Source organism: Capsicum annuum, chromosome 1 (genome assembly GCF_002878395.1).
Source record: "Capsicum annuum cultivar UCD-10X-F1 chromosome 1, UCD10Xv1.1, whole genome shotgun sequence".
Lineage (NCBI taxonomy): Eukaryota > Viridiplantae > Streptophyta > Magnoliopsida > Solanales > Solanaceae > Capsicum > Capsicum annuum.
In genome coordinates this window covers 239,454,764-239,479,612 of record NC_061111.1, presented here as the reverse complement: position 1 = coordinate 239,479,612, position 24,849 = coordinate 239,454,764, and the positions used below count along the sequence as shown (strand labels likewise).

General features: G+C 34.1%; 1 protein-coding gene across 3 annotated transcripts; it reads left to right on the top strand.

Moving 5' to 3' along the window:
* The first annotated feature begins 3,877 nt into the window (after window positions 1-3,877).
* Window positions 3,878-14,583, top strand: LOC107870295 (UDP-glycosyltransferase 74G1). Of its 3 annotated transcripts, none has more exons than XM_016716779.2 (3): window positions 3,878-4,608; window positions 4,685-4,899; window positions 14,327-14,583. In XM_016716779.2, exons 1-2 carry the CDS (start codon window positions 4,285-4,287, stop codon window positions 4,868-4,870), a joined length of 510 nt encoding a protein of 169 aa, XP_016572265.1. In that variant the 5' UTR covers window positions 3,878-4,284; the 3' UTR covers window positions 4,871-4,899; window positions 14,327-14,583. The 3 variants fall into 3 exon arrangements, with proteins under 3 accessions (XP_016572265.1, XP_016572266.1, XP_016572267.1); XM_016716780.2 differs by having other exon boundaries at window positions 3,879-4,608; window positions 14,331-14,583; XM_016716781.2 differs by having other exon boundaries at window positions 4,258-4,608; window positions 14,210-14,583.
* The last annotated feature ends 10,266 nt before the right edge of the window (window positions 14,584-24,849 follow it).

Sequence of the window (24,849 nt, the reverse complement as noted above, 5' to 3'; positions counted from 1 at the left end):
TAAGATCAGTGAAACAAACTTTAAGGGACAACATGCAATAGAAAAATGGATGATTGTTGTTTTAGAGTCAAACCAAGCTCATGTTCTGAACAATCAATTGTTCTTCACTTTATTAATCAACAAAAATGAATTGTCAATACAGATCGATCAAGAACATATAAAGCCATTAATGGCATAAGATGGAGGAAGAAGAAGAATAAAGAGAAGACAGAAGGACTAATGGCTAATTTGAGTAAGAAAAAATAAGTGGACTTTTTTTGTTTAAAAAATTTAGCTTAATGGACATTTTGTCTAATTTTCCCACATATATAAGTAACCCACTAGTAATGTTTCTAAAATACCTCCTCATAATCCATAAATTTCAAGTTTTTACTCTTTTCGGACTCCTATAGTATTTTAAGCATGCCCAGGGCAGGTGTAACACCAAATTTTGGCATCCGAAAAATAATCAAGATAAGCAAAATAGTATTTGATTTTAATAATCTAACAAGTTACAAGTTTTAGACTATTTTAAATCAAAAGATATATTTCACTCATTTTTCTTCTCATACATGATCATCAACTCAAGGGCTCAATAGCTTGTTCTCAAATCGATGGATTAATTTTTTTTTTTTGAAAAAATATGCAAAAAAAATATCTATATTTAGACGAAAGTTGCAATTACGCACCCTGAATTTTATGGGGGTCTAGACTATTTTTTATCGTATTTAACTGACATATATTTGTCCCTTACCAAACTTTGTTTTACTTACGCGCTCAATGTGTGTGAAATACACGCAGTGATCCAAGTGCCAAATATATGCCAGTTAAATACGGTAAAAAATAGTCTAGGGAATCATAGGACCCCGCAAAGTTCAGAATGTGTAACTGCAAATTTTTGCTTAAGTAAAGATATTTTTTACACCTTTTCCCTTTTTTTTTTTTGCAGATGGATTGAATCACAAACACATAACACACATTAACTAGAAATGTAGAGGTGAATGTGTATGAAAGAATTCTTGATCACTGTCACGAAGTTTGAGATGAATCTAACCTCTTTTTTCAATTTGAGCGGGATTTAAGATATCAAATCTAGAGATTAACTAATATACACTGACAGTGTATCATTTTTTTTACACTATCAAGTTTTTTAATACCTATAACGGATAAATTTTTAAGTATAATTACTTTTTAAATATTCAAAGTTTATATAATAAATAAAATTAGTAGTATAAGGTAACTTATTCTTGGCGGAATATTTTTAGGAGTAGGAAACCTAGTTACCAAAAATGCAAAGAACTCCATTGTCTCCTTTTTCCTTTCATTACTTTGAGTTCTACATTTTTGTAATATCATTCACCATTGAAGCATGAAGCAGCCTTCATCATTGAAACAATCACAATCATCCCTTTTTAGAATAACTTTTTATGTTTCATTTCAGCAGTATATGTACATTGACGCACAAATAATACAGTATCCGGAAAGTTTGTTTTCTTTGATGAATGCTTTTATCATATTTTGAAAAAAGTTATAATCAATTCTAAGATTACCACATAAAACAGTAATAGGACCTACATCTAAATTATTTTGAAAGGTCTGAAGCGACAAATCTAAAAATATCTCTCCAAAGACTCAATGTAAAATTTTAGTAAAATTAGTTCCACATATTACGTGTTCTATGTTATGATTCCGTGTTCCATGTTTTATGACGAATCTGTGTGCTTTCCTTTGTTTTCTAATACTTATGGGTGCCGTATTTATGTTATGTAATCTAGTTCTGTGCTTTACTATGAGTTTGTGTGGTGTCTCGTGACTTGAGCCGGGGTCTATCGGAAACAGCTTTTCTACTTCTTTAGAGGTAGAGATATGCACTGCGTACATCTTACCCACCAGACCCCACTAGGTGGGAATACACTGAGTTTGTTGTTGTAGTTCCAAATATTGAAATTTTGCGTTCAAATAAACGAATAAATTATATATTTGTGAAAAATTTGATAGAATTAGACAATTAGAGGAATGATGGAATTAGAAGAATAATAGAAGTCATGAACAAGAAGAGATAACATATGAAAACAGATTCGGAGGCATAAAAGGAAAGAGAGAGAGAGTGAGGAGAGAATTGGGAGGAAATTAGGGGGGTGGGGGGGTGAGGGGGGAAGGTTCCACAAAAGAAAAGAAAAAATAGTATAAAGAAAATACTGCACTATCAGTATATATTAGTTAATCGATTCAAATGTATGACAAAAACTACATTTGCGATAAATCTACACTTAACTTATTGAAGTATGTTATTTGAACATACGACAACATTTGTTTGGTCAACTATCACAACAACGTGATACATTTATACTACGTATTTGATTTGTTGAAGTATGTCATTTGAACACTTCTTGATATTTGATTGGTCCTTATATTTAGTATGCCATATCACTTAAGCACGTAACATGGTTTTTTAGGTAGTTGATTTGATTTCACTCACCATGTCAGTTGACACATGACAAATGACATGATATGGACCTTAAGCTAATGCAGTGTGCCTTAAAACTCTATTAGATGAACTAAATGATGTTGCGGATTAAATTCATGGATGACAAACTAAAATAATAAATTCAATTATATTTATAATATTTTATTGGGATTAATATGATTTTGAATTTAGGATGCACTCTAATTTTTTTTTTATGGATTTAAATTTAGTAAGATTTAAATGTCTATAACAAGGTATTACAAAAAGCATCTTCCTAGTAAATCAAATACATATAGATGTCCAACTAATGATATACTGTCCCAAACTACCGTTTGACCATGAAAATCATAATTTTTCGGAGTTGGTGTTGGAGTTGGGAGTTGTGTTAGTCATGAATATAAATTAAAGTTGTTTTAAAAATTTTGTAAGAGAAGTATGAGTGAAAAAAGTGAAAAAAAAAAAATAAAACTTGTTTTCACTTTTTCAAATACAATTCCGGTATTGTATTTGAAATTTCAATGGTCAAACGCATCTTGTTTTTACCTTTTTCACTAAAGTGAAATAATTTTCTGGAAAAAAGAAAAAAAAATTCATGGCCAAATGGGCTACTTAATTTTAGTTTTAGTAAAAAAAAAAAAAAAAAAATTCTCAAAATAACAATCATTTGAACATTCAAGAAAAAAATAGTATTGTCTTCAGGTCTACTTTAATTTTCATGCGTACTAAAAATATAGTTGATCCAAAATAGTTGCCATTTTAGTAAAAAAAGAAATTCTCAAAATAACAATCATTCTAAACATTCAAGAAAAAAAATAGTATTCTCTTCAGGTCCATTTTAATTTTCATGCTTACTAAAAATATAATTGATCCAAAAATAATTGTCGTTTTGAAAAGTTAAGATATAACTAATTGTTTGTTTATGAAATTGAGATCGAAGAATAAATAAGAACACTCAATCAATTTACTCTTCTTCCGTAGTTATTCCCTCCGATTCGTCTAACAATACTTATTTATTATTGACTTGGCACAAATGTTAAGAAACAATAGATAATACGGATAATTTTATTATATCACCCTTTGAATATAATAAATTTATGTTTTGAAAAAATACATTGAGTAATGAAAAATATTTAATTGCAAGAATAAAATGGGTAAATAAGATATTGATTTTCCAAAGTGGTTTGACATTTATTTTTAATAATAACATGGACAAATATTATTGGATAGGAGTAATATTTTATTTAAAGCACATGCAAAGAAAAAAAATGTTAGTTTACCAAAAAAAAAAAAGAAAAAAATGACATGTAATATGGTCGGATGGAATATTTATTTCCAACTGTACTTTTATATTGGAAAACTACTTCTTATTGTTCGATTAAAAAAAAATGCAGTAGTAAAAATGTTGGAATTATAACAACTACTGGATCCAAGCTATTCCTTCAATCTACCCTTTAATGCATATCACCTGCTTATGTTACTGCACATGTTGGCAGTTCAAAGGTGAGTATTGATTGACAACAAGAGAAAAACCAAGACATTCTCTTGTCGGCATCAATGTATGTCCAAATTGGAGTCTTTCAAACTCTATCAACAAACTATAAGAACCACATTTCCACCACATGATTTATGGACCCTTTTTACAACAACAACATAGTCAGTATAGTCTCAACAAGTAGGGTTTGGAAGGGTAAGTGTACGCAGTTTATATCACTACCTCAGAGGTGAGATAGAGAGACTGTTTCCGATAGTCCCCCGGCTCAAGATAAAACAGTTTATAAAAGAATTAACTACCCTTTTTCAATTCTTAATTTGCCACTCTATCAATTAAGAAGTAGCAAATGATGACTACTCACAAAGCTCATTGCTTGATTTTGCCATATCCAGTCCAAGGTCATGTCAATCCAATGCTCCAATTCTCCGAACGTGTACAATCCAAAGGTGTCAAAATCACTATAGCACCAACAAAATCCTTCTTGAAAAACATGCAAGAATTGCCAACTTCCTTGTCAATCGAGGCCATATCCGATGGCTATGATGATGGTGGCCACGATCAAGCAGAATCTTTCGTAGCCTACACAAAACGATTCAAAGAAGTTGGCTCAGATACTTTGTCTCAGCTTATTCAAAAATTAACAAATTGTGAATGCCCTGTAAATTGCATGGTATATTATCCATTCCTTGCTTGGGCTGTTGAAGTGGGAAAGAATTTTGGATTAGTTACTGCTACTTTTTTCACAGTCTTGTGCAGTGGATAATATTTACTACCATGCACATAAAGGGATACTAAAACTTCCTCCTACTCAAGTTGATCAAGAAATTATTATTCCTGCATTATCAAGTACAACGGAGGCATCAGATGTACCTGGTTTCGTTACTAATCCGGAAGCAGAAAGAATATTTGAAATGTTGTCGATTGGGCCCTAATCAACGGCTTCTACGAGTTGGAGAAAGAGGTAAGATATTTTTGTTGTTCAGCATCTGTTCATGAAGGTTGTTGTAGTTTTTGTAGTTGCAAGAATTTTTTTCTCACGATTTGGTTGGTGTTAGTGTACAACATTTCTAACCTACGTTCCTCTTTATCTGTTTTATTTGGAAGGTAATTTGTTGGCTGCATAAATTTTGTTCTTGAAGATATATTCCATATTGGATTCCAAATCTTATGATTAATGTGGCATATTAATTGTCTTTCTTAGGGGTGTCTGAAGATTTTTTGGATTAATTCTTCTTTTAATAAAATGCTCCCATGGAATCTTTTAATACATGTTAGAAAGGAGTGCTAACATAAGCTACTTATTCAACCATACCTGTTAGAAGCTTAATAAAAGAGTATCCATTTAGTAGGAAAAGCATAGAAGGATTAAACCAAATAATAGCTCAGACTTCATTAATTTAAATTGTTGCATGAAATATAACTAATTGTTTCTTCATTGATTTACCTTGATTTCTAGATTTTCTTTACCGATTTAGCTTGACTTTTCAGATTTTCTTCATCGATTATGCTTGATTTCCAATTTTTCTTCATTGATTTTGCTTGGTTTTCAGTTTTTCTTCATGGATTTAACTCAATTTTTCAAATTTTCTTCATCGATTTTGCTTCAATTTTCAGTTTTTCTTTATTGATTTTTATTGGTTGTCAAGTTCAGTAAGTGATGTGACTCATGAGGACGAAGTGGTAGTGAAGTTAGATTCTCAGGTTGTTTGTAAGAGAGATAGTTTTAAGTATCTTAGGTCTATGATTTAGTGGAATGAAGAGATTAATGAGGATTTCACGCACTGCAGAAAGGAGGGGTGGATGAAATGGAGGCTCATCTCGGGAGTTTTGTTTGATAAGAAAGTGCCGCCCAAGCTTAAAGGCAGATTCTATAGAGTGGTGGTCCATCCGACTATGATGTATAGAGCGGAGTGTTGGCTAGTCAAGAACTCTCAATCCAAAAGTTGAAGTTGGCAGAAATGAGAATATTGCGGTAGATGTGTGGACTTACTAGGGGAGATAGAGTTAGGAATGATACTATTCGACCGATGGTAGGTGTGGCTTCGATGGAGAACAAGATGCGAGAAGTGACGTTGAGATGATTTGGCCACGTGATGAGGAGAGGCACAGATGCTCCAGTTCAAAGGTGTGAGAGATTAGCCTTAGATGGTTTTAGGCGAGGTAGAGGCAGGCTGAAGAAGTACTAGAGGGAGGTGATTTGTAACGCCCCGATTTGTTGAATCGGAACGCTACACGGTGCCCATGACCCCGAGAGACCACAAGCTAACCCATGGCTGATATATGTATCTGTACACTGCATAATATAGAACATAAATATGGAATACATAATACTGTAAAGTGATAAGATTCAAAACGGAATAATCATAACATGAGAGTGGGGTATAGAATACCCAAAACAACTGTAATACTATCTGAAGTTTGAACATACTAGTCTGAAAAGCCTCTAACATGATTGTCTGAATAGGAAGTTAATGGGACATGTCCCCAACTAACTCCGACTAGCAAAACTGAACTGAAATAAACCATAACATAAGTAATGATCATGCCCTCGAGAGACGAGGACTCACTGCTGGAATTCTAACAGATGAGATGCTACTGGTACTGCTGGTCTGGAAATCGTGTATCTGAACTTATGGTGTAATATAAAAGAAAACACCATAGCACGAATGCGTCAGTACAACTGAGAGTACTGAGTATACGAATGAGGTAGGCTAAATGCAACGGGTTTGTATGCATGAACAATGCTGACTGATATGAACATGAGAACACATACATACATAAGTAACTGCTACTGAACTCGTGACGATACTGACTACTGAGTCTGAATACTGATAATATGAGTTTACCAATTTCGAGATACTAAATGACTGCGTTTACTGATATTGATCTGTGAATCACTAATAAGTGAGAAACTGATATTGTATTACTGAATACTAGGAGACTGATACTTTATTACTGATAAAGGAATGATTATTTCTGGCAATCCTGATTATGAAGGACTGGTCTAGTTGACTATATCTGATAGTCCTGAAACTGAGTACTATAGCATGAGTTTACTGAAATCTAATATGATTGGCAAATGATTTTTGATAGCTGATATAGCTGATAACATGAGTGACTGTATCTTATAGCTTTGATACTGAATACTGATAACATGGGCAACTGTAGCTGACAACCCTAAATCTAATGGAACTATCTGAGTTCCGTACTATATCTGAGTTGACTGTATCTGACAATCCTGATATTCTGAAGAACTATCTGAGTTCTTTTACTGAGACTGAATGACTAAAACTATGGGAGGTAGTTGTTTAATCGATATGCCCCATGTATGCTAATGTAGCTGAACTGGGGTTCAATCCTTGCCCTAATTGGAAGGGTGTCAATACCGTGTCACAGGTAAAGACAAGCTGTGAGTGACCCTCAAATCTGGCAGTGTCCCCAAAAGAGAACGGCGGATGTCCATCTCACTAACCCTCAAGCTGGCAGTGTTGATGTCTCAACCTATGCTGGCTATATAGTTTTGGAATGCAAGGATAACTACTAAGAATCACACCCTCATCTGACAGTGTGTGTTCCCATCCTTGGGTTCACTCGGTGCTAACTTCTACTCCCATCTGAATAGACATTGAGCATGACTGAATGGATGAATAATTGGACTAATCGTGTTGCTTAGCTGAGCTAAGCTAAATTTAATGAGTTCCGTTGACTGACGGAATACTACTGAGATCTAAGGACTGACTGAGAGAATTGAAGTTACTGACTACTGAGTAGAACTGGACTGGTACTGAGTTTACTGAATTCCCATTGACTGATGGAATTACTACTGATGTCTGGTAATTGACTGAGTTTATTTGCTTACTGAGATTTCCTGAGTCACATGACTGACTGAATTCTACAAAGAATAGCTTGATTGAGGATATCGTGACAACATGACATGGCTCTAGGCACACAACTATATTTTTCGGGTACAAGTACCCCCAGAACTCGATGGAAGGAAAATGACACACATGACTAACTTGATTATAAGATTAGAGTCCACAATTCACAATATCATAAGTAGGAGATTTCATACTACACATGGCTATCATATTCTTGATCATGAAAAGGGAATGCATATAACATGTAAATACTTGCATAAATTCAATTTCATGAGCATTCCATATTACAACAACAATGCGTAACAATTTGCATTAAAATCATGTTGGACATAAGCATAGAATATTGACTAGTTATTTAGGACCTATTATGTCATAAAAGCATAATTTCTAGTCTCTTTGGTATTTTCACAAACACCTTACATGAAATCTTTAGCATTGGTGGATTCATCAAGATTATAAGTATTCAACCACCAATTTCACATGTTTATACATCATATACCACCATAGTTTCATACAAACATACTAAGATCCTATCTTGGGCATCATCAAATTTCAACAACATGATCATCAACCATCAACATCATAAATATCATAATACATAATTTAGAAGATAATTTTTTTTAGCTTTATGGATGAAAGGAATCCATAAATCAACACACACATAACTTAGTTCGTGATTCTTGGAAGATTGATGGAAAGATTCTTGAAATTAAATCCCCAATTGAAAATCATCTTCTAGTTCTTGAGAGAAAATGGAAGAAAAGATTGTATTTTGGTTGAAAATGGGGTTAATTCCGTATTTATGGGTATATATGGGGTGGGAGATGACCAAAATTCCCTTAAGAAAATAGAAAAAGACGCAGCTGTCCCTCTATTGACTGTCTAACAGGCTAAAGTAAATTGATCATAACTTTTTACTTAGATTCCCAAATTAGATGAAACCAATTGTATTGGAAATAATACTCTCATAGCTTTCATTTGATATATAGCAGCTCTCACAGTTTATTATATACAGGGAGTTATGATCTTTTAAAGTTGACCTTAAAATGCTGGAAAAAAAAAACTGGGCAAGCACTGGAGTTAGCAGACGGGACGGGCTAATTGCCTGGGGCTTCTGTTTTGGGCACCCAAACGTGCCCTTACGTTACTAAAAAAATTCCAAAACTCACCCGAAATATAGTACGAGCTTTCCCGATCGTAATACAACTTGAAAATTGAAAAACGAATGTTGAAAAGGTCGCCAAATAAATGCCCAAAATTTGGAGGTCTAAAATAAGACTAAGTGTTGAATCTTGAACACTTAGCAAAATTTTTCTAAGTCTTGGGATATTTCATGGAGCTTTACGAGCTGAATTTGACACGCGATTTTATGGGATATTACATGATTAGATATGACATGAGCAGTTACAGCTTACTGAGGACATGATTCTATATAGAAAGTATGAAAAACGGGAATTAGGATAGAAAATATTAGTGCGAGTGGGTTAGTTGTAGTTTGTAATTAGGTGTGCTTTAGGGTAACCTTGCTAGTAATAGTCGTAGGACTTTGCACATATGATGGAGTCTCTAGTTAGGAGAGTTGGGAGAGGAGGAGGGCTTGTAGTTTGTTAGTACATAGTACTGCTTAGTAAGTGCCATATTTCTATTATTTCATCTTGTCTTATATTTTATCACGACTTTATTTACTATCTTTCTGTCTTAAGTCGGGGGTCTATCGAAAACAACCTCTCTACTTCTTCGAAGGTGGTGGTATGGACTCCGTACATTTTACCCTCCCCAGAACCCACTTGGTGGGAGTACACTGGGTATGTTGTTGTTGTTGTTGTTGATTTTGCTTGGTTTTCAGTTTTCTTCATGAATTTAGTTCCATTTTTAAGCTTTTCTTCATTGATTTTGCTTCGAATTCAGTTTTTCTTCATTGATTTTTCTTTGAATTTCAATTTTTCTTCATCGATTTTACTTGGTTTCCAGTTTTCTTCATGAATTTAGCTCTATTTCAAATTTTCTTCATCAATTTTGCTCGATTTCCAGTTTTTCTTCATTAATGTCGCTCGTTCTCTAGTTTTTCTTCATTGATGTTGCTTGATTTTCAGTTTTTCTTTATCAATTTTCCCCTTAATGATTAAAAAAATGATAATTATTATGTAATCTTCGCGAATCCCTACATGCGTATATAGTTTTTGAATTTCTCTCAACAGTTTTTTCCATTAAATAAATTTAAGATTGACAAAAATGGTAGAAATGAGAAAGAAATTATAAATTAATGGGGGTGATTTAATATATTATTTTTGGCAGGAGGAACCCCTAAATATGTATCTAATTTTTAAATCTCTCCTAATAATTTTCCCCATTAAATAAGCTTAAGATTGATAAAAATGATGGATAAAAATGAGGAAAAAGGTGAAAATCAATGGAGATAAGTTAATATATTATTTGTGGGCCAACTTGAATGCCACATATCAGCCAAAAAAGGCTTCCACGTGCCTTCATGCAGGTGTAATACATGCACCATGCCAACTCTGCAAAAGGTGCCAAAGTGACACACTTGATGTCTTCTTTAGGTGTTTAAATGAATACCATCTACTTTAGGTGCCAAAGTGAAAGATCATTCTAAGTTTAGATGCCTGTTGATAGTTTCCGCCAAAATACTATATATTTCTTAGAATTTGTAACGCCTCGAAAATCTGTTTCGAGACATCACACGGTGCTTAGGATCACAAGTGACCTCAAGCTAACCCTTTTATTGGCATATCTCAAAAGCAACTGGATTATATGTATAAATCTGTACAAAAATCAATGGAAGATAACTCTTTTCTGAATCTGAGAAATACAAAACTGAATTCAAATGATTGCAACTTCGCTTTACAAATAAAACTGGAATAAAATACTTTAACTCTACTGACTGACTATGAAGCCTCTACTATACTAACTATAAATGGTTGGGAAGATATTCCAACTATCGTTAATCAGTACATATGACCAAAAAAATAAACAACATAAATGAATCTAACTGAAGTCCCCGAAGGAGGAGGACTCATCATCTTGCTCTGGAATCTGCAACTGACTAATCTGAATGTTCATGCTAAGTCTTGTACCTACATTATGAGACAATGTAGCACACAGACGTATATGTGGATCAGTACTTTGAGGATGTACTGAGCATATGGGGGTGCAATGCAATAAGTAAACAATATCATCAATCTTTATAGAAATCCTGCATGTTGATATAAATGACTCACATAGCTTGAGTAAAAACTAAAATCTAAATCTCACAAATCATGTATAATGAAGCACTTAGTACAAATCTCCTGAGTCATTCTATTTACTTCAAAAATCTGTATTCTCCATCTTATTTTCAAAACTTGTAATCTAGAGGAATCTTAAAATGATAGATTTAAAAACTTATACTTTTATCTTATAGAGAATAAGAGACTTCTTTAAAACTTAGAGATTATAGGACTTTGGGACTCTAATCGTGGGATACTTTGGTACTTAGGAAACTGTGAAACTTAAAGCTTTGGAAATCTTGAAATCAAACTTTCAACACATATACTTTTATCTTAAATAGAGTAGGGGAATGCTTTGGGAGTTTCTTCTAACCGATATAAACTATGTGAGCTGACATGGAGTCCAACGTCTTGCCCACATTGGGGAGAGATGCTCTACCCTTGCTATCGGAATAAACCTTAACTTTAGTGATCACTATCTCAGCCTCGGGCCCATAAATATCAATCCTACGGTGGCACATCGTTCTGGGGTATGAGACCTTGGAATCATACCTAACTCAGTGCTAAATACTACTCCCATACTTAGGCTTAATACTTTTAGAAAATCCACCTTAAAATAACTCAAGGGTCTATAATGAAGACCAAATTATGCTTCTCTTAGCTTTAAATCATAAGTAGTGTGATTCCTATCTTATCTTTTGAAAGAACTTATCAAAACTTATCAACAAAACTTGAGATCATAATTTCCTTATAAACTCATCACTTGTACTTAGGACTCAAAATGTAAAGCTTTAATGCATCAAAATCATATTTAAACTTCATGCTCAACCATCATCTTAAAAATCTTACAATCATCTCAATCAAGATATTGAAAAAATAACTCATAATATGAATCTCATGATTTCAACATCTCAAAATTCATGCTTGATAACAAAACATTCATAATCATCGTAAAATCTGAAAAATTCAGAAATAGGCATGGAAATATAAACAAAATCATATAATTCAACTTTTAAACCATGGGAAATCACATAATCTTGCAAATAATGGTAATGGGTATAAACCCTAACTTGATGTTCATAGAAATCATGGTAAAATTCAGAAATTTATATCTTAAAAGAAGTTTTTGGGCACAAGAACGCAAGGATTGTTCTTGTTCAAATCCTACATACCTTGAATTAGAAGCTTTGGATGAACTCTAGCTTTTGGGACTCTATTCGTACTCTTGAATGAGGGTTCTTGAAGCCTTTGACTTGAGAACCTTGAATCTTGACTCAATTTAGAAAATCTATGGTTAACCCTTGAGATTCTTGGAAGAGGATTTGGATGCTTAGGGTTTTTGGTTGAGGGAAATCTTGAGAAAAATCCCATATGATGCTTGTAGTGACCTTAATTCTGATGTTTGTACGGTTTAAGAGGTTTGAAAAAATCCAAAATACCCTTTTTAACTCCTGTACAAAGATGGAAAAATTAAACTGAAAACCCGACTTATGGGCCACCGCGACGCGCCACTATCGTGGTGGCTCACTAAAAATTGACAAATGGGAATTTGAGAGTCACCGCGGCGCAGAGCCATCGCATTGTCCTATTGGTTGGGACCTGGAATTTCAGCGCAATGCATCACAATCGCCCAGTTCCACTGTAATTTGACAATTTTTAATAGACCCTTTTTGCCACGCGCCAAATACTTAAATAACGGTGTTATACGACTGGAACTTCAATTAGCCATAACTTCTTGCCCAGTTATTGAATTTGAGCGAATCTTATATCGTTGGAAAGATAATTAATTTCTCACATGAAAAAAAAGTCAAAATTAGGAAAATTCTATATGATTTAAACATTACTCACTTTTAAAGTCATTCCTTAATCGTATAGAGAAGAAATTAGGCTTAAGAAAAGTTCGGGGTATTTCAGAATTACATGAGAGTAACTTATTTTAGAGTTGGAGGACGGGGAGAGGAGAAAATACCAACTTGGGACTAATGAAAAATAGAAAGAAAGTGGAAAAATTCAAAACAATGACCTTTTAATTAATCCAGTCAGCCATTTCGGTAATTTAGAGGTTTTATCACCAAAGGATCTAGCGGATCGCCAAAATATAGCCTAAGCTCATCATAATGAACAATTTCTGAAGAGTTTTAGGATATTTTGGCGATCCAATTTGGCACATCACCAAACCATTCAACGATTCACTAATTTGCTCAGCTCTAATACATTTTAGTAAAATAGTCATAACTTTCTACTCTAAAATCAGATTAATGAATGATCAATCACGTTGAAAAGAAGACTTGAACTCCTTTAATGTGGTAGGTAGTAAGCTAAAAGGATCATTATATTCTACAAGTTATGATCATTTTAAGTTGATCATAGTAAAATCTTATACAAAAACATAATCGGTAAAGAAGATTTCAACTTAACTTTGAGCTAGAAATTCCTTATGAACTTAATTGATAACTAAAGATCTTGATACACTAAGAAATTTATGTTAACAGATATTTAAAACTAAAAATCATTGGATTTGGGTCTATACACATTTGAATAACAGATTGGATTTTAGTTTAAAAGTTTGAGGTATTACATTCTTATTTTTATGGTGTTTCTCATATGGGGCTCATATTATATTATTGTTGACTTAAGAGATTATATTTGGTGTGATACCCATGTGGGGTCTTTATTTAAAGACCTTACTTATGCATTCAATACCATTATTATTTTTTTAATGCACGTGCAGGGACTTAACATTACATCCTTATTCTATATGTATATATTCATGAGATTCTGGTACTACTGAGAAATACTAATTTTTGAAAGAAAATGGGACACCTTATAAAACCCTTGATCGTGAACACTAGTTGGTAAGGTTGATTGAAATATGAGATTGAGATTTGAGAAAGTATACGGGTTGCGAACCCAATGGGTCCTATCTTAAAGTACTGAGGCTCAGAAGGTGTATACAAAAAGTCATGATATGGCTTACATTAATCATGAACCACTATCATTACGTTGCATTGCACCATTTGTATTTCATTTATGTGTTTTTTGTCGTATACTTAGTTTTTATATATATATATTTTGTGAGTAGATTCCTTTTTTTTTTTTTTACTTATATTGTAGAAATATTGGTCGAGATGATGGAGCTACCATTTGAAAATTTTTCTGTTTGTAGGTGGAACATTCTCATAGTATCTTATACTTGTTTAGTTTTATACTTTGCTCAGTCGACCTATAATACCTACTGAGTACAAGTGAACCATACTCACTCCTACTTCTGTGCCCTTTTAAGGCAGATCCTAGTATTAGTCCGACCTGCGGTGGTTGATCACATGCTGTGAGAGATGAAAAGTTGAGGTATTGGTGAGTTCTAGAGTTTGGGGTGGATTTCAGACCTCTTCATTTTTTATCTTGTCTTTATTTATATTTAGAGACAGAGTTATGTATTTTAGATTTTGATTTTGTATTAAATGCTCTTTAAATTTATGACACTAGGTCTTGGGATTTGATATTTTTTTGAATATTTATGCTATTATCATATTATGGTCTCATTTTATTCTAGAAATCTTCTATTTACTTGTTTATCTTCTTATCGATTTTTTTTTAGTTTTAACTTACCTACTAGGATTGGGTCGAGGTAGGTTCCATCATGATCTAAACTTTTAGGTAGTGACAAATCGATATCAGAGCTCTAGGTGTGTAAGAGTAGAATTTCTAGTAGATTCTTGTGGATTGATACGTTGTTATCCAAATCTATCTTCGAGAGGATATAGGACATCCTTAGGAAAGTCTTCTCTAATTTGATTTCTTATCATGTGGGTTATTTATGTCTGATATTCTAAACTTATATTCCATTCTTATCTACATACACGATGAGGACTAAACCCAGATATATTGAAGATGCTGATCTAGCACCTACTATTAGAGCCTTAGTTAGGGGGCGAGGTAGGGGTTATGGTTGAGCTAGAGGTAGAAGTGGAGCATGAGGAGCTGATCAAGCTGAAGAATGGGCTACGGCAGCCTCTCATGAGCTCAAGATTTATTATGATGATGAGGTCCATCTGATATAGGATACAGGGCCAACTCAGGTTTCACAGAGTTTAGTTGTTACCCCAATGCTACATGATTTGTTGATTCGTTTGTTGGTTTATCGGGATGGAATTCCTAGATGGGCGTTTGTAAAGTGTTCTAGATATTTCTCTAATTTTAGGAGGTATTTTGCCACCAGGGCAGGCTCATATTTATGGTTTACCAATTTCAGGAGTATAATTATCTACCATGGTACCTCTTCATATTGATTCATTGCCTACTAGGTTCACTTTTATTATACTATTTCGGGTCTAGTGATGTCTTTCTGATGATTGAAAGAGATTTGACAGATTTATTCACTTAGTTTCTCCTTAGTTTAGTGGTTTCATTGGAGAGAGAGCCTATAAGTTTTGTTCAATTGTTTAGAGAGGTTGTGTGCCTTCAAATCCCTTGAGTCCCAGATTGTTGCCTGTATGATGTATCATTTGAATTATGTGGACAGATAGTGTTGGAGGTCTCTTATGAGTTGTAGACTATTGGGTTTGCCTGCTATGAGATCGACCCAATTTTATGAGGTTTTTTTTGGAGAGGTTTATTCTGTATAATTTAAAAGATCGGATGAGAGATAAATTTGATCTCCTGGAGTAGGGATCAATGACTATTATAGAGTATGAACCATATTTTCATGAACTATCCAGATATGCCAGTGCCAGTATCTAGGATTAGGAAGTTTATCAATGGTTTGGAAAGTCATTATCAATTGGTTATAACTCAGATGGTTATTTTAGGAGTTTCTTTCCAGAGTATTAAATGCATGCTAAGTTGATTAGGTCAATTTGTTAGGGTACTCAGAGTGGTAGTGGTGATAAAAAGATCTATTAACAAGGCCTGTTCAATAGATATATGTCCCGAGGTAAGGATTTCTCGACAGAGGTGCTCACAGTTATCATGGTAGACTAGTTAAGATAAATTTATAAGGTTCAAATAATAGTTCTGTGGTTTCTAGGGTTTTAGGTTGCCAGAAGTCAAGTCATATAGGTAGAGGCTCTAATTTTTGTTCACCAGGCCAGGGAGCGCATTTTTGTTCTTTTGGGTCCCCTCAGCATGGTTTAGGTAGCATAAGGTGCTATGTATGTGAGGAGTCTAGTCATTATGTAAGAGACTATCCTTGGCATGTATTGGGTCTTTGTAATGACTTTTCAGGTCATTTTCCATATTCTTTCTTATTTTCATCATTATAGTGTTTTCATAGCTGCCCAAAGGCATTTATGACTTTCTGGAATTGATAGTTCAATTACCGGGTAGTTCGTTGGTTTTTAGAACCAATTTCCCATTTAGAAGTCTTCATCGATTCCAAATGGCCGACGAGCGAAAACTTCAGTAAAATAATTTTGGATGCAACTTTTGACTGCGCCAATAACTATGTAATATCAATTTTAGGATATGTAGACCCTTGTTTCAGATCCCACAGCACCCGAGATCATTTCGACCCATTAGTCGAAAAGTCAAAAGTCAGAACATATAAGTATGGGACCCAAAAGTGGCCTAAATAAACTTGAATGGAAAATACGACTCCACCAATGCATCTAGAATGTTGAATTTAGTGGGGTTACATAGTTTGTTTGCAAAAAACGGAGTCCGAATGAGTCCGGAAAGTCAAAAATAAGTTTTGACCTAGCGGGCCCATTTAAACTCGTATAAAAGGCCCTTTTGGCCCATTTTTTTTTTTTGGGTCATTTTTCACTTTTGGAGAATCCTAGCAGCTATAAAAGATTGCTAACTTAAAAATGAGTCTTGTAGGTTGATTAGAAGCTTAATAACTTGTGTAATTCATTTTTGCTACAAGTCTAAGGTAAGATTCTTTCAAATTTTGTATTAATTTCTTTATTTCTTGACCCAAAAAACTCAAGTCTTTGAGGTTCAATTGTATCCACAAATGTGATTGATTTACTCAAATTTCTTGAGGGTTATAGCTCCCTAATGTGTTTGAACAATGGGTTAATCTCAAAAACTTATTTTTTTGAAGGTGGGACCCACTTGTGGTTTAAAACATTTTTGAAAGACTTGAGGACTATAGTTTCATCATTTAACCCATTTGAATTCATATATAAAAGCACACCATTTTCAAATAGGCATTTCAAGTATCAAAACCCTTTACTAGTGATTGGAAAATAATTTATAACAAGAGGGAAATCAATATTAAGTTTTTGTAAACATAATCCTCAACCCTAGTTTCAAGCTGTCAATATTATATGCATAAATACTAATTAAATTAATACTTCATAATAGAAATTGAAGTATGGAGTGTTCAACATATCTTTTTCACGGAACGAACTTGATAAAAACTTGAGATTTGAGCCTTGAATCAAGAACCTTAGCTACTTTTGCTTCTAATAGATATGTGGGTGGGGGGGGGGGGGGGGGGGGGGGGATAAAATGAGTTTATGACCGCCATAAATCGTATTTGGGGCTAGGAATTGTTTAGTATGGATGAGGGACGATTTTCATATAGTAAAAAAGACTCAAACATCCTTAAAATAACATTAAAAGGTGAAGTTTCGTCAGGTAAAACAAGGAGGGGTGCGACACACTCCCCATCGCGTGGCCCACCCTCGTGCGACGCACACCCATCGCGGTGTGGCATCGATGCGGCGCATGGCTCACTGCACAGGGGAGATGGTGTACCCCTACGATGGTAAGTGCAACGCAAGGCCAAGGCATGACCTCCTAGGTGTGACGCATGGTCCTATTTCACGTCCTAAACTTTCCTAATTGCTCCTAAAGTAAACTTATCTTAAAACGTTTTCTACTAATTCTAAACATTGTACAGGTTCGCTTCTAGCTCTAAAAAGATTTCTAAACATATGGGGCATTACAGACTTCCTATTCTTCACTTCTCAACTTTTTTTTGTCTATCCCTACCCTACCTATATGACAGAAAAGAAATGGATGACTAGATTTCAAGCAATAAAAAGTTTACATCAACTATATGTCATTGCAGAATTTTGTGATGTCATTGCACATGTTGGCAATGAAAAGATGGTATTGATAATAATAATAATAATAATAATAATAATAATAATAATAATAATAATAATAGTAGTAGTAGTAGTAGGAAATGCCAAAACACACACATCTAAATTGAATATCTTATGGGATAAACAAGATATTTCATGGATTGAATATTTCATTAAATTAGTTATATTTTACCATTTATATGGGTAATAGTTTATAGTTAATAATGGCTTAAGTCATGTGCAAACTATTAAATTATTTAATAAATTTACTTAGACATCTCAATCCACACTTATAAGTTATACCTATTAAAAATACTTCTAGCTTTTAATAAATTTGTACCTTTGATACAAATGAAAATCTATTGAAAATTAAAAGTGAGTACAACTCAAATGCCAATATTACAACAGGTGGACTACTTAAGTAATGCCACAAGGCAATAGGATTCAAATAGAAAAAACTTTAAAAGGTAACTTGATTTAAATAATCAAAAAAGACAGAAGATAAAAAAAATAAAAATTTAACTAATCCAAACAACCCCACCCCCACCTTTTTCTCTTTTTCATCTAATCTCACTCTCTTTTCCACCGATGCCGGTGCCGGCAATACACCATCGGCCCCCACCTATGCTAACCCATTATTTTTCTTCTCATTTTAATAGCATCACGAACTCTTAGCTATTATCTTCACCTTCTTCTCGACTTCTAATCATTTACCATAATTACAAAAAAGCAACATTGAACTTTTATTGAAAAAAATTAATGTGTATCACTTTACCCCAAAAAAAAAATGAAACTTTGTCAGAATTATTTTTTAAAATCTTACATTTATTTTCTGAAGAACAAATGGAAAGATTTTTCTTTTTTTTTTTAAAAGAAAATAGAAGAAGAAGAATTGAATAAAGAGGGAGATGAAGAGGGAAAGAGGGGGTGGGAAATGATTAATTGCAGGGGAGGGTGATTTGGAGGAGGAGGACGGTGTTCCTCCTTTTCCTTTTAAATATTTTTAAAATTAATTAGTTGTAAAATCTGAAAAAAATACTATTATTTTTATGCATTTAAAGTGCGTGAATTCATTTTTGTTGCCATGACAGCATTTTTGTTTAATCGAAGTGAGTTTTAAATAATTAGAGTGTTCGATAGATACAAGTGTAGATGTAAATTTCTAATTGAATTTTTTGAACAACTTTAACAGGCCACAGAGAACCTTTAGCCTAATTCGATCTAACTTCCAAAACAAAAATATCACATGTCTGAGGACATCACTTTTTTCATTCTTCTTCCAACGAGCAGGACGTATGAGATAAAAGAACACAAATGGCATGGTTTAATGAGCGACGACTTCTTCACTACGGAGTAAAATCATTGTCTCTAACATACCCTACATAATATAAAAGGAATTGATCGCTAAGTTTTGAAAAATATAAGTTGGTATCGACGATATGTATTGATAAAATTTAGACGTCACCCGATGCATAGGACCCTATGATTTTCTTATGCCAACAAAGAAATTCTCTGATCACTGACAAACAAAAGGCTTAATGCTAAAGTGAGAAATGAAGCTTATTTCAATCCTAAAGGGATAATAAACTTCGAAGTTAAACTATGGAATTCGAAAACCTTACAAGAAATCCCTCAACAATGCATCAGTAGTGTTGGCAACAACAAAATCAATCTAGAGGACCGATTGAATACCCTTACTAGATAGCCACCATATGAGGAAGATTACAACGAGTACAACTCTAGCCCGGGAGAGCCTATTCTGTCCGACTATGAGCCAGAAGATGATGAATATGTAGAGTGTTATTCTACAGATGAGGAGAATTTATTGAGAGAATTTGCTCCAAAGACTTCATGGAAGGGACATGATATGGATGATTCAGTTACGAACAAAAGAAAGAGCTTATCCAAACAGGGAATTTGTTTCGTAAAATGCTAAAAGTAGAAGACAATTCAATAAAGTGATAAACCCTGGTCCTATCACGCCAAAGGGAAAGCAAATCAAGGGGTCACAATACAACGAAATATTCTTAATGATTAGTGCAATCACTTTGGAATATAAGAGGAGTAAAGTCCAGGGGGCTTTTGAAAGACTTTAAGTTTTTGTCTAAAATGTACAATTCTCAAATCATTGCTATGCAAGAGTCGTTTGTCAATATAAATAAAATAGATTGGTATAGAATAGGGCTTGGTTTCTATAAAAGCTTAGCTAATTGCAATGGAAATATTTGGTTGTTTTGGATTCACGACCACACGGTTGATTTATTCATTGAAGATGAACAACAACTCACAGTCAAGATGACTAATGTTCACAACAAAGATACTATTTGGATGACCTTTGTTTATGCTAAATCCAAACCTCATCTAAGGTTGTCCTTGTGGGAAAGTCTTAGGCAAGTAAGCTCTCACATCATTGGCCCTTGGGCAATATCATTTGATTTCAATGCTATTCTCAGTCCTGAGGAGAAAAAAGGATCATTGGCCCTTGGGCAATATCATTTGATTTCAATGCTATTCTCAGTCCTGAGGAGAAAAAAGGAGGAAAACCACACAGAATGGAGAAAAGCTGAGATTTTATTGAGTGCACTCTGGACTTAGGCTCCATTTGCTTTTTTTTTTAAGATTTAGACGTCTGAATTTAAAAAAATATGTAATTTAATATAATAAAATTATTAGTATTTGATTGAGAAAAAACATTTATGTTTGTTAGTGATAGTAGAGATGACTTATAATGGTGGTTGAGGTGACAATAATTGATGTTAGTGAGTAATAATGTTGATGGTGATAATTGTGATAGTCGGTATTGTAGTGACTGTTATGATGGTAGCGATTGATGGTGGTGGTGGTTGTTGTGATGTGACGTTGCTTGATGTTATTAGTTTAAGGTGTTAATTGTGTTGGCTGAAACATAAATGCATGGTGATTGACGATGTGTTGGCGCTAGTTAGAGATGTTATTTGTTGTGATGATGGGGATGGTTGTTATAGTAGAGATAAATTGTAGCAATGGTACTGGTTGAAGTGGTGGTAGAGATGGCGTTACTAGTGACAATGATGGTGGCGGCCAAAGAATGTGTAAAGGTTGTGATGTATTAGTGGTAGTTAGCGGTGGTGCTAGTTGTGATAGATGAGTTGGTTGGTAGTAGGGATTGACCGGTAGTGGTTGCTGATTGTGGTGCTGTTGATGGCAGTGGTGGCGGTGAATATGATTAGAATAAAAGAGGTTGTAGGTGTGGTAGCGGTCGACAATTGTGGTTGGTAGCGGTATTTTTTGTCGATGGTGGCTGTTATGGTGGAGGTGATTGGTGGTGGTGGGTGGTGGTTGACAATGATGACGGTGGCAGAGGTGTTTAGTGGTGGTGATTGCTGATTATGAATAGAGTGGTGAATATTATCCAGAATATCCTTTCAAACCTATTAAGACTTAGTTCTAGATCTGAATGATTAAGACCTATTCAGACCTATTAAAAGTTAAAACCTTAATAAAAAACAAATGCACTTAATGGTCAGAAGTCTGAACCATTCAGATTCAAACCTCCATTAGATGCAAACAAATGAGGCCTTAGATTTATCTGGTGCAATGCGAGAGGTAGGATTCATAGAATTTGGAAAATGCTTGACAGGGTATTTTTTATCACTTATGGACTGATTTTTTTCTAAAAATGACATAGAACATTTAGCTAGCACACGTTCTAATCACACACCTATGCTAGTTAGATGTTCTAGACCAGAGCACAGTGGAATCATGTACTTCAAATTTTCATATTTCTGGACCGAGCAAGCAGATTTCAAAGAGATTGTTCAAGATGCCTGGAATTTAAATGTAGATGGTAAAATAATGTGGATCCTTCAGCAAAAGTTTAAGCATCTTACTAAAATATACTCAGCCACTGTTCCAACGTAAAAATTGGCAATGTTTTTCACCATGTAAAAGTTTAGGATGAGAAGTTGCAATCTTTGAAAACTGAATACATTGAGAATGATGATAAAGATTATAAAGCTCAACTTCATAAATCCCAAGCAGAGCACACTAAATGGTTAAAAGATGGAAGAGTCTATCCTTAGACAGAGAGCTAATATTAAATAACTTGAGGAAGGTGATTCTAATACTAAGTATTTTAATGCGACGATTAATAACAAGAGGAGAAGACTCACACTTTATAGAAGCAAGAATCATAGAGGGGAATGGATCAGTGGAAATGAATCTATTCATCATTTCTCTAATTTGTTAAAAAAAGGCAATGAACCAAATTTGCATCATCTTGATTGTATTAATCAAACTATTACTCAAGATGACAATGATAGTTTGATTGTTATTCCTGATGAAGAGGAGATTAGGTCCACCATTTTGTTAATATGAACGCCAATAGTGCTCAAGGTCCAGATGATTTTGCGGAAAGTTTCTACCAAAGTTGTTGGGATATTATCAAAGTGGACTTGATAAATTTTGTTCAAAATTTAAGGTGCCGACCTCACCAGGTTCTACACCAGTTCTTGTCTTATTATGTTTACTAAGGTGAATAATCCTAATTCTTTTAATGAACTGAAACTCGTTGGTCTTTCAAAAATTTCCAATAAAATTATTTTCAAAATCATGGTTGATCAATGAAACTTGGATGAATTTAGTGTAGAGATCTACTTCCAATGTGCGGTATTCCATAATGATCAATGGAGATAGGAAAGGCTTTTTCCTGAAACAAGGTGATCCTTGTAACACCCCACATTTTTGGGCTACAATTCAAATCGTTGTTCCTATGCGTACAAACTTGAACCTAATTATTCTATATATTTATATATGTGTGATTATAAAATCTATGGTGTGGGAATATCTTTGTATATGAATCAAGGGCATAATACCCTCCTAACTCAAAGACGAGTTGAGGACTTTTCTATCGATAGAGTTTTGAAGAAAGCTCCAGCTAGGGTCCATTTTAGATGAGTGTATCTCCTAGAATATATTGATTCAGGTGTCCAAATATATATCAAATGAAAGGTATTTGAGTTTTCTTTCCAATGCTTCTAGATTCACCTTAATCCGCCATCGGAGTGGGAAGTTATGCTCATTTTACCTCAGCATATCCGTCTATCAACAAGGTGACGACTTGAGGTGATAAGCCGTCAACCAAGTGACGACTTATAAACCAAGTCGTCACCCATAACCAGAATATGATCAACCTCAGCTACAAAGTGACGACTTTAGGTGATAAGCCAGCCAAGTCATCACCCATAAACAACAAGGGTCCAAATCAAACTATGGGTTGACGACTTAAGTTAATAAGCCATCAAATAATTGATAAGCTATCAACTAAGTCATCAAATAAAAATTTCAGCAATTCTTATTTAGGTTTGGAGGGGTACTTTGGTCTTTTCCTCACCTTAAACCTTACTGCCCCCCTCCCCCGACTTAAATCACCCCATAAGCGTATTTAGTCATTATCAATCAGTTTTTAAAAGCCATTAACCCTCATTATTCCCAAGAACAAGATTGAAGCCCTTCTTCAAGAAAACTAAGAAGTTGTGTTTTCCAATCTAAGAACGTTCAAGAAAAGTTAATATTCTTTCAAGATAAAAACTTTAAGGTATGTGTGATGTTCATTCATGGGTCCTTTTCACCCATGGAGTCCAAGAATCCATTTCAAGTTTAAAATTATGATCTTTACGTGTTATTATGAATTATATCCATGAATGTTCATGAATTTTTATTTTTATATCATGTTTACAAATTATTTCCGTTGGAATTAACCATTGACATGTTTGTAGGATGATATTCACATGTTAAATCCTTAACCCATGATTTTCATATTGCAATTATGATATTATCACATGATTTAACTATTCCCATACTTTAAATTCATTACCCTCATGTGTTTGATTAAATGTCTAAGAGATGAGTTTTTGGCAGAATGGTTCCTATCATGGTTTTAAAGTATTCATGTGTTCCTATTGTTATTGCTAACAAATCCTTGGGGTTATGAATACACGAAAACTTAAATGTTTACTTAGTCTTAGTCGTTTCAGAATGGTTTCAGACATGTATGAGCATTATCAGTTCAGTCAGTTATCATGTCAATCAAACTTAGATCAGTTCAATAATCCGAGTCAATTCCTTCTTCAGTTAAACTTAGTTCAGTCCCATAATCAGTGTCAGTTCAGTTGGGATTAGGATTCAGTACCGAGCGAACCCAGGGATGGGGGCATTCTTGTTAGTATAAGGTTTGACCCTTAGTAGCAATACCTGAGTTACAAAACTATGTAGCCAGCATGGGTGTAACGACCCAAGGCTACCCTCTAGTCGTCACACGGTGCTTAGGACCACAAGTAATCCCAAGATAACCCTTGTACTGGCATAACTCAAGAATAACTGAATAAAATACATAAGTCTGAAGAATATTGTGGAAGATAAATCTTTTCTAAATACGATCAATGCAAAACTATATTGAAATGATTACAACTCTGATTATACAAAATAAAACTGAAATCAAATACATTAACTCTAATGATTTTCTATGAAGCCTCTACTAGTATTCACTATAGGTATCCGGGACATGATCCCCAGATATCCCAAGTCCATACGAATGAATAAAGAAAATAAAATGCTACTCGAACTATGACTGACTCGAACCCTTGAATCAAAAGGGGTCATCATCTACTAACTGGAAGCTGCAATTGTCTGATTATGATGTGCACGCTACAACTGATACCTATATTATGAGACAATATAGCACATAGACGTATATGTGGATCAGTACTTTTGGAATATACTGAGCATATGC